Below are 10,696 nucleotides of genomic sequence, written 5' to 3'. Positions count from 1 at the left end.
ACCAGTTCAGTCAATTTAACGAGATCGATCTACCATTAATATTCTTGACTTTTAGTAACTTATTCGCTGTCTATTCTCAAACTTCCTGGATTTTTTTTAATGTTCTGCTTTGCCTGTTCATTTGGGCCCCTTCCCAGGTTTAGGTGAACCGCTTAACAGGATCCATTTTTTTTTTTTAAGTCATGGGTAGGTCATAGGGATGTTCGATTCCGATTCGATTCTTTAAAAAATCGATTTTTTTGCTGAAAGAATCGATTTTTAGAATCGATTCTTTACTATTTGATTTTCTTGAGAATCGATTCTTTACCCTCAGAATCGAGAAACCGATTCTTTTTGACTGAAACGATAGAAGGGAGAAATTCGCTTCGCTCATTGGTTGCTGTAGGTCGCTCAGCGTCGTGACGCACTTTTGTCATAACACAACCTGACTTTCAACAGCCAATCAGAACCTCTCATTTGTTCCGTCGACCATCTCGGCCGGAAATATCGGCCAAAGGGAAAGCTAGAGAAGACATATAATTGCTATATAAACTGCTAATAATTGTTTAGTTTTTTTATATAACAGTCATTTCATTTTCATGGATGGCTTTCGACACGTAAAAATGTATTAATTAAATTTGTGTTAATTATATATAAAAAATTTCCGATTTTTTGGATCGATTATTGCAGAATCGATTCTTTGGATTCCGATTTTTAAGAGAATCGATTCTTCATGATCCGATTCAGAATCGATTCAAGAATCGATTCTTCTAAGAGAATCGAACATCTCTAGTAGGTCATCGCCGCAAAGCTTGCTGGAGTAGTTGATGAAAGGTGTTAAAAGATATTAAAGGATGTTTGTTATGACAGAGATGACTTGAGACAGAGAGATGAAGAGGATCCCTGATTAGGGGCGCCACTGGGGGATCAGGTGGCAAGTACGTCAGCCAACCGCATCCACTGCTGAGGGCAGCACAGAATGTGCTTGACCGACCCAGTCCGTGAGCAATCTCCCAACTCATCTCTGATGGAACTAATGAACTTATTCTTAAACTATGCAAAATAACTCCAGACATAAACATGGATGTTAGACATATCTTAAAAACAGTCAACGAAAAAATATTCAGAACCCTCGTCGCAATAGCCAAAAAATACAACATAGAAATTTAATACCCAGCTCATCTCTGATACCCAGTAGCGATACACAGTACCAACTCAACCTCCAAAAGTAACGAGGCATAAACGGAACAGGGCATAGAACCCTGTCAGAAAATAAGTTGGCATCAATAGAGTCTGCTTGATAGACTTAGATAGACTCTGGAGCCATAAGCAATAACTAACTAACTAAGTTGTTTCTTTGGTAGTCTTTATAAACTATCAATTTTTACAGTGATTAACGATTTAGCCTGAGGGAGCATCAATTGAATTAGAAGAATGGCCTCGACGAAAATTGATTGGGCTAAGTGTACCGACGAACAGGAGAAATTATCCTCACAGGTAGATCCACTGTTAAAGACAACCGGTTAACCTCAATATGTTTCTCACTTCATGATTCTTATAAATAAATTCGGGATATGTTATGTTCCTTACACAATCGTAGCGATTCACTTTCTTTTTGTTTCTATCTCTTCACTAGAATTTCTCATAATTGCAACTTGCCGGAGATATCTCTGATCAGATAAATTCTTCTTAAGTTATTCGAGGCAAGATTTATGTTCCATGTTAAACCAGATAATTCTTTACTCTTCTCGAAGGATGCGCAGGAAAGTATTGACTTGTACGATAGGTACCTGGAATGATTAACAATGTGTTTAGGTTACGCAATTGAATATTACTAAGTCAACTGAATCAAGTACACCAAGTACAGGAAATACACCGAGTACTGGAAGTGCACAGAGTGAAGGAAATGTACAAAGCACAGGAAATACACAGAATGCAGGAAACACACCTGCATCTGCTAAAGAAGAAAAAAACAGCGATACCGAAGAACAAATTTCCCCTGCAGAGAAGTCCCTATTACAAAAGATAATACGCAAAGGCTTAGTAGAAACTACAAAGGACTTAGAGATACAGCGGAAAGACCCTACTTCTCCATTATATAGTATAAAATCTTTCGAAGCACTTCATCTGTAAGTACACCAAAAACATAAATTATTACACACGTGTTGCTTTATTTTTCTTTCTGAAACCATTAAGGAAGAATAAGTTATTTTTAGGGAAAACTCTTTTAAAAGGGCTACTTTATGTGATTGGAAAAATAATTATGAATTATATATAAGTTAATCTTGGCATATATTAATGTTACATATTAATGTTAAATTAACCCAAAGAATTATAATAACACTGGTTTTTCATATTTGTATGTGAATTTATACCTTTTTAGTAAACCAGCACTGCTCAAAGGAGTGTATGCAATGGGTTTTAATACACCTTCAAAAATTCAAGAAACTGCATTACCTACTTTACTCGCTGATCCGTTAGTATATGTGTTTTATAAATATTGAAATCTTTTACCAAATAATGAGATTGTAATGTCTATTTTATTAGACCCCAAAATATGATAGCACAATCTCAGTCTGGAACTGGAAAAACAGCGGCTTTTGTACTTGCCATGTTAAGCAGAGTAGATTGTAATAAGGATTATCCTCAAGTTCTCTGCTTATCACCTACTTATGAATTAGCTATACAAACTGGAGAAGTGGCAGCCAAAATGTCACAATTCTGCCCAGAAATAAAGTTAAAATATGCCGTCAGAGGAGAGGAATGTAAATATATTAAGTATTAAATACGAAGCAATACATTAAAATGGTGACTTATACGTTGGTATTATATGTTACCATTCTTTCAGTACCAAGAGGGACAAAACTCACAGATCATATAATAATCGGAACACCAGGAAAAGTTCTGGATTGGGCACTTAAATTTCGTTTCTTTGATCTAAGTAAGATCTCAGTTTTTGTTCTTGATGAAGCAGATGTTATGATTGCCACACAAGGTCATCAGGATCAATGCATTCGCATTCATAAGTAAGACTTCAGTATAAATTTAAACTCTTCACGGGCTTTTCACTCATATGGATTAGTAATATGTTAATTCTCAATATTGCAGAATGCTGCCCCGGAAATGTCAAATGATGTTCTTCTCAGCTACGTATGAAAGTGCTGTTATGGAATTTGCAGAAATAATTGTTAGCAATCCTCTAATAATCCGTCTGTTAAAAGAAGAAGAGAGTTTAGACAACATCAAACAGTACTACGTTAAATGCAAAAATGAAGACGAAAAATATACAGCAATTACTAATATTTATGGTGTCATTACTATAGGGCAAGCTATTATCTTTTGTCATGTAAGTTAATGTTTATTTCAATGTCATTGAATCGCATACTATTCTTGAGAAGTTACTTAATTTTCCAAATTTCATTACCTCGTATCAAAATGTATTTTTCAATACAGACAAGAAAAACTGCTAACTGGTTGTCAGAGAAGATGACGAAGGATGGACATGCAGTAGCCGTACTGTCTGGTGATTTAACAGTTGAACAGAGAATTGCTGTGTTAGACAGGTTCAGAGCTGGCCTCGAAAAGGTTTTAATTACAACAAACGTTTTAGCAAGAGGTTAGTAGATAATTAATAACTCTTCGATGATTAAAACATTTCAAGTATCCATTATACATCTCAAACATAAAATATAACATTATTGATGTTAATATAAGTGCATGACTGTATTCAGGTAAATGTAAAATGTGTTGCGTTTCAACTATTCTGAACAGGTATCGATGTGGAACAAGTAACAATAGTAGTTAACTTCGATCTACCAATGGATCAGAATCGTCAAGCAGATTGTGAAACTTACCTGCACAGAATTGGAAGGACGGGAAGATTCGGAAAATCGGGAATAGCGATTAATCTGATAGATTCCCCACATGCAATGCAGATTTGCAAAGACATAGAAAAACATTTTGGCAAAAAAATATACTACTTAGACGCAGAAGATGCAGACGAGATCGAAAAGATTGGAGCATAATTGTAAAAAGAAAAATTGCATTTGATTTTCTTTCGGATACCATAAAAAAGGATATTATATATTATAAAAAAAATTTCCTTATGATCTTGGATATCAGACATTCTGTATGATCCTTTTTTTGAACGATGTATCTTTCCACTCACAATGTAAGGAACCTCTTTTGTACATTATCGCTGATAAGCATTAAACATAAGTTAACCATAGTAAAGAATTATGCAGAATATCTGAATAATTAAAGTAAATATAATAAGAGTATTTTTATATGTTGAACAAAAATAGAAAACGATTTGGAATTACATTTGCTTGCTTTTGTGAAAATAAAGATTTTCATTTGTGCTTATGAGATTATTTATTATTATAAAAGTAGACCTTATACAGGGATAATGTTTTTTACTTCAGATGAAAGTAGCTTTTTCAGCATCGCAATTTCTTTAAAATACTATGTGTATAAGAAAATATAGATTATTCATTTAAATCTCAACAATTGATGTATGTTATACTCAAAACTAGTTCCTAATGTTTATTACAATCTAGAAAAATAATTTCAAAATAAAATAATCCTTACAAAATAAAAAGTAATGTCAACTAAGTGTTTAAATTACCTTAACATTTTCAATAATAAATGCTATTTATTATGTGATTGTTATTGATGCTGCTGTTCCTGTCAATGTCATGTAATATAAAAGCATTTAAAGCAAATACATCCAAAATCGCTGCTATGATTCAGGAAAATGTATAGGGTATAGAGGAAGGGTGTGTTTGAAGTGTTCTACGTCAACAATATAACGCACTCCAGAATTTGCACTATCGTTCTCATCCAACTTTAGATTACGGTCGAGAAAAGATTTAACTCGCTCTTGATACACGTTTTCTGGAAACACAAACATGAACGGTTGAACCACGAAGAAAGAATATCTCGGCATAGCAGTTTTTAATATTGAATTTACTTTGACTACTCACCCAAATTCGATTTTAATTTTTCTAACTTTTCGACTTCCGTTTCTGTCACTGCAAATGATTTAATATCTTCCGTGATTTCTTCAACTTCGCCCAAGTCGCTTTTTGTGGCTCCTATCACATGAATACTCAGTTTCCGCATATTCGGTCCGTTAATGAAATAATTCTTCATACATTCCTTAACATCTTCCAACGTTAATTTTTTAATATCATCAATCTCTTTCTCATATGCATCAAAATTGAAGTACGAGTTAACAATCTCGACCCAATTTTTGCTGACTTCGTCCGACAAAGTAAACTCGGCACTCAATTTATCGTTTTTGATTAGAGAATCTTGAAAGTCCCTGAATTCCTCCTCTGACATTTTCTCTAAAGCTTCAAGAAATGACTTTAGAAAGGCGTCTATATTTTCATCTATGTTTTCAGTTGTGAACTTATCAGTATTCTTCACAATATTAATTATCAAACCAATAACATTAAGTGATAGTTGAAACTCGTACATCCCACCATTACCCAATTGATGCTGTATCCTCAATTTGTCAAACTTTTGTTGTTTCATAATAAACTGCAAAAACATTTAAATGTATCTATTTGTAATTCGTTAATCCATGTCTTAACGATTTCAATTATTTTGAACAAATGGTAAAATCTCGATCGGTAATATCTTAGGCGATCGTGCATGGTACTTACTGTTAACAGTTCAATCTTGAGTCTTAATTCTTGATCTGTGAAACCCACTTGATAGTAATTCATTACAGCCGACATTGTTACACTAGGATCGATGTTTTTTACTTTACATAACCATTGACCTGGAGGCAGTTGAACGTTTCTTTGCTGTGGAAATGCGCTCCGCAATGCAGGTCGACAATTCAAAATCCCAAGACACTTCTTACCACATTCAATTACCTCATTTTCAAGAATATTCCCTTGTGCAAGGAAACGAATACTAGCTCGACTCAGATACATAGATGCAAGAAATTTAAATTCGTCAAACTCAAGTGTACTTAGAACTGCATGCTTGTCAACGGTTGTCCAATTTGTCATCACTGTGATAGACTTATGCACATCCCTGGAACATATGTTCTAAATGTATTCTATAATATTATAGAAACTATGAAATTCGGGTGGAATCTCATTGTTTTTTTAAAGTCAGTGAAAATAATTATTTTATAATAAGCACCATATTAAATTCGATGGCAATATAAAGTGATCTCGATACTCCTTCAGTTTTGTTGCTTTTTTGCTGTTAAATAATTCTTCTGTTACCAAATTGGGCAGGTCTACCAGATATTTCAGTATAATATGTAGTAAGCTCTGAAAACATCCTCAGTGAATTAGCAATGTTAAGTACGAATAATGATCAATTTTTATTAAATACAAACATCAAATGTCAATGCTTTGCAAGATTTAATTGCACCCTTTTCTTAATTTTTTAGCACAACTGTTTTGAAGTTCATAATGGTTGTATTGCATATTCAAAATTGAAAATAATTTAATTTTAATGGTGATGTACTACTCACCGGCACTTTTTGATTAAATCCATTAACTTTTATGGTCATGCTTCTTGAACCCACATCGATAGAGTGATTAAGTTTCGCCAAGCTAGCAGGATACAATTGCTCTGCGAGTAAATGCTTCAGAACAGGAATTAATACGTCCAACACAACTGCACTAATATGTTAAAAACGTGTAAACATAGCGATTTAATTGATTAACCAAAATTCTGGAAATACTTACTGTTTTGGCGAAACAAATGCACATTCGAAGATAAGCAAAACATTCATGTAACATTGAGGACGTTTGTATTTGTAATCTGGTTTATACCAAATTTCAGCTATCTCGTCGTGGTAAATTTCGACGGGATATTTGAAAATATCTGTAGTGGGTGAAATCAAAGAGAAATCGTCTGGTAGAAAAGTATTCGGTTCTGGTAAATGAAATTCGGCATAAGGCTCTATTGTTCTCCATCGGTCCACCCACTCTGTAGGTATTTCTTCGCAAATATATTTCGTTCGGAGCCGAGGTTCAACATTTTTCAACATAGCATCGTCAAATTGTTTATCAGCAATCATAATGTTAACATTGTCTGGAGTGATATTTTGCAAATAGTCTTTAATTACTTGTTGGTTAAACTCGGGACATAAATATTTGCCAATGACATAATCAGTTGATTTAGAATATTTTTGCATTCCCCAGGAAAGGAAATATGTATTTACGTTGACAGGCAGTTCATCAACGAATCTGTGAATAGAAAATTGAAAAAAATTGAAATTTACTACGTAGGTTCCATTATGAAGGCATATGCATATTATATACTATATTTAAGGCTTTATATATGTATAGAATATGAAAATATTTTGAAAATTAATTTCAATTACCTGAACTCGAAATCCATTGTTCGTTTTATTTCATCGTACAGTGATTTGCATGGATTTTTTCTATGTAATAAATTGATATAAGAAAATATAGAATCCAAGATTTCCCTTAAATGCTTCCGGCCTTCATCGGTTAAAGTCACACTGATATTGAATAAAGAATAAAAGCTATTGCTTTCGAAACTGGATCCTTTAATTCCAGCGCTCAGTTCCAAGCACCAGAGTTTTTTACGAAAATAATTGGCTAAACTGCCTTTACCTTCATGTCCCAAAATCCATGCAGCGTATCTATGAACTTTATCATTGCGATGTCTAAACTCAGGAGGCATTATCCATGAAAGCATAACCTATAAAAATAACACTGGTTACTAAATTCAAAACAACGTTAAATGGAAATATTAAGAAAAGCAGAGTATTAAAGGTTTACCTCACAAGTATTGTCAACAGGTTTCATTTTATAGATTTTTCGAAACTTCTCAATATCAAAGGCAGTCACACCACAGTCAAATCGAGAAAGATCATCGGGCAGCAGTCCATTATTTGGAATTGCCGAAAAATAATCCTTGACGTATGTTTCCAATACATCTAAACAAAATTGAGCCTATCCAAAAATGTAAAGAAACCTTCAGTAAACCAACATTTCATTAATCTACAGATGAGAAATGCATTATAGATAAAATTGAATGGTATCTACTTGCAACAATTTATCGTTATATTTATAAATAAGATATTATTTATTTTTGAAAATGAGATTCTGTTTACACTTTAGTAGTACAAAAAAAACACCAATGACATTTTATCATCCGTTTCTACACTTATACCATAAAAGATCTATTCATTTCTATTTGCAATTTGGAGTATTAAAAACTGCTTACTATACATCTTATTTATAATTTTCATTAGAGATTTGCATAAACTTTAGTAAATTACATGCTCACAACATATAAGTAAGCATATTTAAACTTACTTGTATTGCCACTGTCATTCTATGTGCACTGTAATATCGTTTATAAAAGATATATAGTACCTCGAATAATTTATCATCCGTAATATAATTTTGTATTATTTTTAAGTTGCCCCCCAAAAATCGTGAAGCAGGATGACCAGGCTTAAGTAGACTTCCCAACAGCATATGTTTACGATTGCAATCAATTCCTTCATTCAACTGAAATTCTACATATAATCATTATTAAATGAGTCAAGAGTTTTATTTTCTTCAGTAAACATACCATTGGCTGCAGCTTGTTTTATTTTGTTAAATGCATTTCTCTTTAAGAGAGGATTAATAAAAAGTTGTGTGAAACGGTCCACGGCAGGGAGTAAGTAATCTTCTTTTATCTCAAAGAAGAACGTGGTATGATCACCCTCTGCTATAGCACATTGAAAACCATCAAACGTTTTAACAAATTCATCAAAATCATTTTCCTAAAAAAATTAAAAGCCTTTTATAATATAAACGTTCAAATAGTATTTGCACAAATCTTTTCAGTTTGTAGGTTATAAAAATACCTGTGGGTACTTCTCAGATCCTGCGACGATCATATGCTTCAAACAAAGAGCCAAGCCATAAACTTCTTCCGGATCAGAGAAGTTTCCAACATCCAGCGTTAAAGAACAACTAGCCTAATCAAATTTATATTTTTAAAGAACTAAATAATAGTAAATCATAAGGAATTTTTAATGTACTTATAATTTTGATATACCAGTTTTTCTTCTTCCTGCCAAGACTCATGGTTTAAGAAATTAACATAATTTCCAGCAATATCGCCTGTTTGCGGTTTTCCTTTAAAGTAATCCAACATTAATTGATCTAATTATAATAAAATGCAAGTAACATTTTTAAAATAATTTAAATTACACTACATATAACTACATAATTTTTTCTGAATCGTACAATTATTACTATTATTACATTGGTATAATATTTTAAATTACCTTCTGCATCAAAGTTAGACTTTAAACAAAAATCTGAGATGAGCAACGCAGTTAATCCATTTGCCAATTTGATAACTCTAAAAACATTTCATTATTGATGTCAGTAACAAAGCACAAAATAACAATAAGGAATTAATTAAAAACACGGTAATTCTGAAACCCTCATTAACTTATTTCAGTTAACATGAATAGGCATGAAATTTCGCATAAATTAATTTTTCAATCTTCAATATCGGGAAATTTGAAAATTCATAGATTAAATGAATTAATACATTACGGCTTAACAATCTCATCTTGGAAGATTCATACCTATATTCTTTTTTATCAGATTCTGATTTAATAGGTGGATCCAAATAGTGGATACCATTATTTTGTCTAGCATCAGGCTCGAAGCGATTTCTTCCATCGAGTTCCATCTAATAACAATTTAGGAGTGAATAATATTTCAAGCATTTTTATAAATTTACCTTGTTACTCGTAAATAGTGATTACTTAAAGGAAACGAATACCTTGTATTTGACAAGTAATTGCAAGCCGAGTAGCCAATACAATTCGTGCCGGGTGAGCCGGTACTGCCGGGTATGGAAGGATCCGGAGAGATTCCTGTCGACTGATCAGGCAAATTCCCGTTACATTGTGCCACGCATTCGTCGTGATTCACCGCTTTTGCCAATAAGGAAAACTGCACGCGAAAATTTTTGCGGTTTACGCCAAAATGTTAAACCGGTAGAGGGGAATGTCACGTGGAACTACGATTCCACTTTCTAATTTAAACAGTTGTAAATTTGAAAATTCTAAGATAATTATTGAATACTTATAGCAAAGAATTCAGAGAGACATCTGTATTCTTTGCTTATAGTCAGTTACTGCATTCATATCGCAATTATTTATGATCATTCGGCAATCGTACGTTTGTAAATGCGGTGAAATCTGAAGTGGAACTTTTTTGATATCAGGGACCATTGTGCCAACTTTTGCAGACATCTTGGTTCTTTCAGTTTCTTCATGCCAACCAAACGTAACTAGGGCACTTGGTTCTAGAGTGATATACACAATCGCTAGTTATTACAAGATTAAAACCTGTTAAAACTCAGTTCTTTAGATGCACCTCAAAACATTTCAAAATATGCAGTTACATGTTCTTTTTGTTTTGTTTTTAGTTTCATTCGACCGATACTTACAGGTTTTATTTCATTAATTTCACTCGAAAAGTAATACTGATGCAAGATTTCATAGAGAAATTAAGGCAAAACGTAATAATTATTATGCACCCAATTATGATTTTATTATTAATAAAAAAAGTATCATATATTCTTGACTTCTTAATGATCTAGTTTATAATTATTCAAGCCATAATTAATCCCTTATGAATCTGTAACAAATTTCCAACTAATATCGTACAATTTTTCATCAAAGTAAAAATGT

At 32.8% G+C, this 10,696-nt stretch overlaps 2 protein-coding genes across 4 annotated transcripts; one reads left to right on the top strand and one right to left on the bottom strand.

The window, feature by feature from the left end:
- Window positions 1-811: 811 nt before the first annotated feature.
- On the top strand, window positions 812-4,347 carry LOC105694569 (DEAD-box helicase Dbp80). The gene is made up of 8 exons (XM_012415382.2): window positions 812-1,476; window positions 1,795-2,108; window positions 2,363-2,455; window positions 2,527-2,744; window positions 2,828-3,005; window positions 3,088-3,325; window positions 3,433-3,595; window positions 3,751-4,347. The coding sequence occupies exons 1-8, from the start codon at window positions 1,414-1,416 to the stop codon at window positions 4,002-4,004; spliced, it is 1,521 nt and encodes a 506-aa protein (XP_012270805.1). The 5' UTR covers window positions 812-1,413; the 3' UTR covers window positions 4,005-4,347.
- Window positions 4,335-10,639, bottom strand: LOC105694568 (nardilysin). Of its 3 annotated transcripts, none has more exons than XM_012415380.1 (15): window positions 9,781-10,639; window positions 9,581-9,687; window positions 9,272-9,348; window positions 9,040-9,119; window positions 8,846-8,959; window positions 8,566-8,761; window positions 8,304-8,509; window positions 7,764-7,937; window positions 7,340-7,683; window positions 6,699-7,202; window positions 6,482-6,632; window positions 6,142-6,275; window positions 5,652-6,030; window positions 4,965-5,526; window positions 4,335-4,875 (listed from the first exon to the last, which is right to left on the bottom strand). In XM_012415380.1, the coding sequence occupies exons 2-15, from the start codon at window positions 9,685-9,687 to the stop codon at window positions 4,721-4,723; spliced, it is 3,183 nt and encodes a 1,060-aa protein (XP_012270803.1). In that variant the 5' UTR covers window positions 9,781-10,639; the 3' UTR covers window positions 4,335-4,720. The 3 variants fall into 3 exon arrangements, 2 of the variants coding, with proteins under 2 accessions (XP_012270803.1, XP_012270804.1); XM_012415381.1 differs by having other exon boundaries at window positions 8,364-8,509; XR_001103537.1 differs by lacking the exon at window positions 4,335-4,875 and having other exon boundaries at window positions 5,400-5,526; window positions 5,652-5,770; window positions 5,868-6,030.
- Window positions 10,640-10,696: the final 57 nt, after the last annotated feature.

This window comes from Orussus abietinus, unplaced genomic scaffold, assembly GCF_000612105.2.
Source record: "Orussus abietinus isolate OABI.00-Male unplaced genomic scaffold, Oabi_2.0 scaffold20, whole genome shotgun sequence".
Classification (NCBI taxonomy): domain Eukaryota; kingdom Metazoa; phylum Arthropoda; class Insecta; order Hymenoptera; family Orussidae; genus Orussus; species Orussus abietinus.
Note: the sequence above shows the minus strand (reverse complement) of the source record. Positions and strands in the feature narration are given on the sequence as shown.

Coding starts and splice junctions, on each gene's coding strand:
- LOC105694568 (XM_012415380.1), bottom strand. CDS start 9,687: ATGGAACTCGATGGAAGAAATCGCTTCGAGCCTGATGCTAGACAAAAT. Junction 8,510..8,565: donor AAAACAAGCTGCAGCCAATG/GTATGTTTACTG, acceptor GATTATATGTAG/AATTTCAGTTGAATGAAGGA. Junction 4,876..4,964: donor AAAATTAAAATCGAATTTGG/GTGAGTAGTCAA, acceptor TTGTGTTTCCAG/AAAACGTGTATCAAGAGCGA.
- LOC105694569 (XM_012415382.2), top strand. CDS start 1,414: ATGGCCTCGACGAAAATTGATTGGGCTAAGTGTACCGACGAACAGGAG. Junction 2,456..2,526: donor CCTACTTTACTCGCTGATCC/GTTAGTATATGT, acceptor CTATTTTATTAG/ACCCCAAAATATGATAGCAC. Junction 3,006..3,087: donor CAATGCATTCGCATTCATAA/GTAAGACTTCAG, acceptor TCAATATTGCAG/AATGCTGCCCCGGAAATGTC.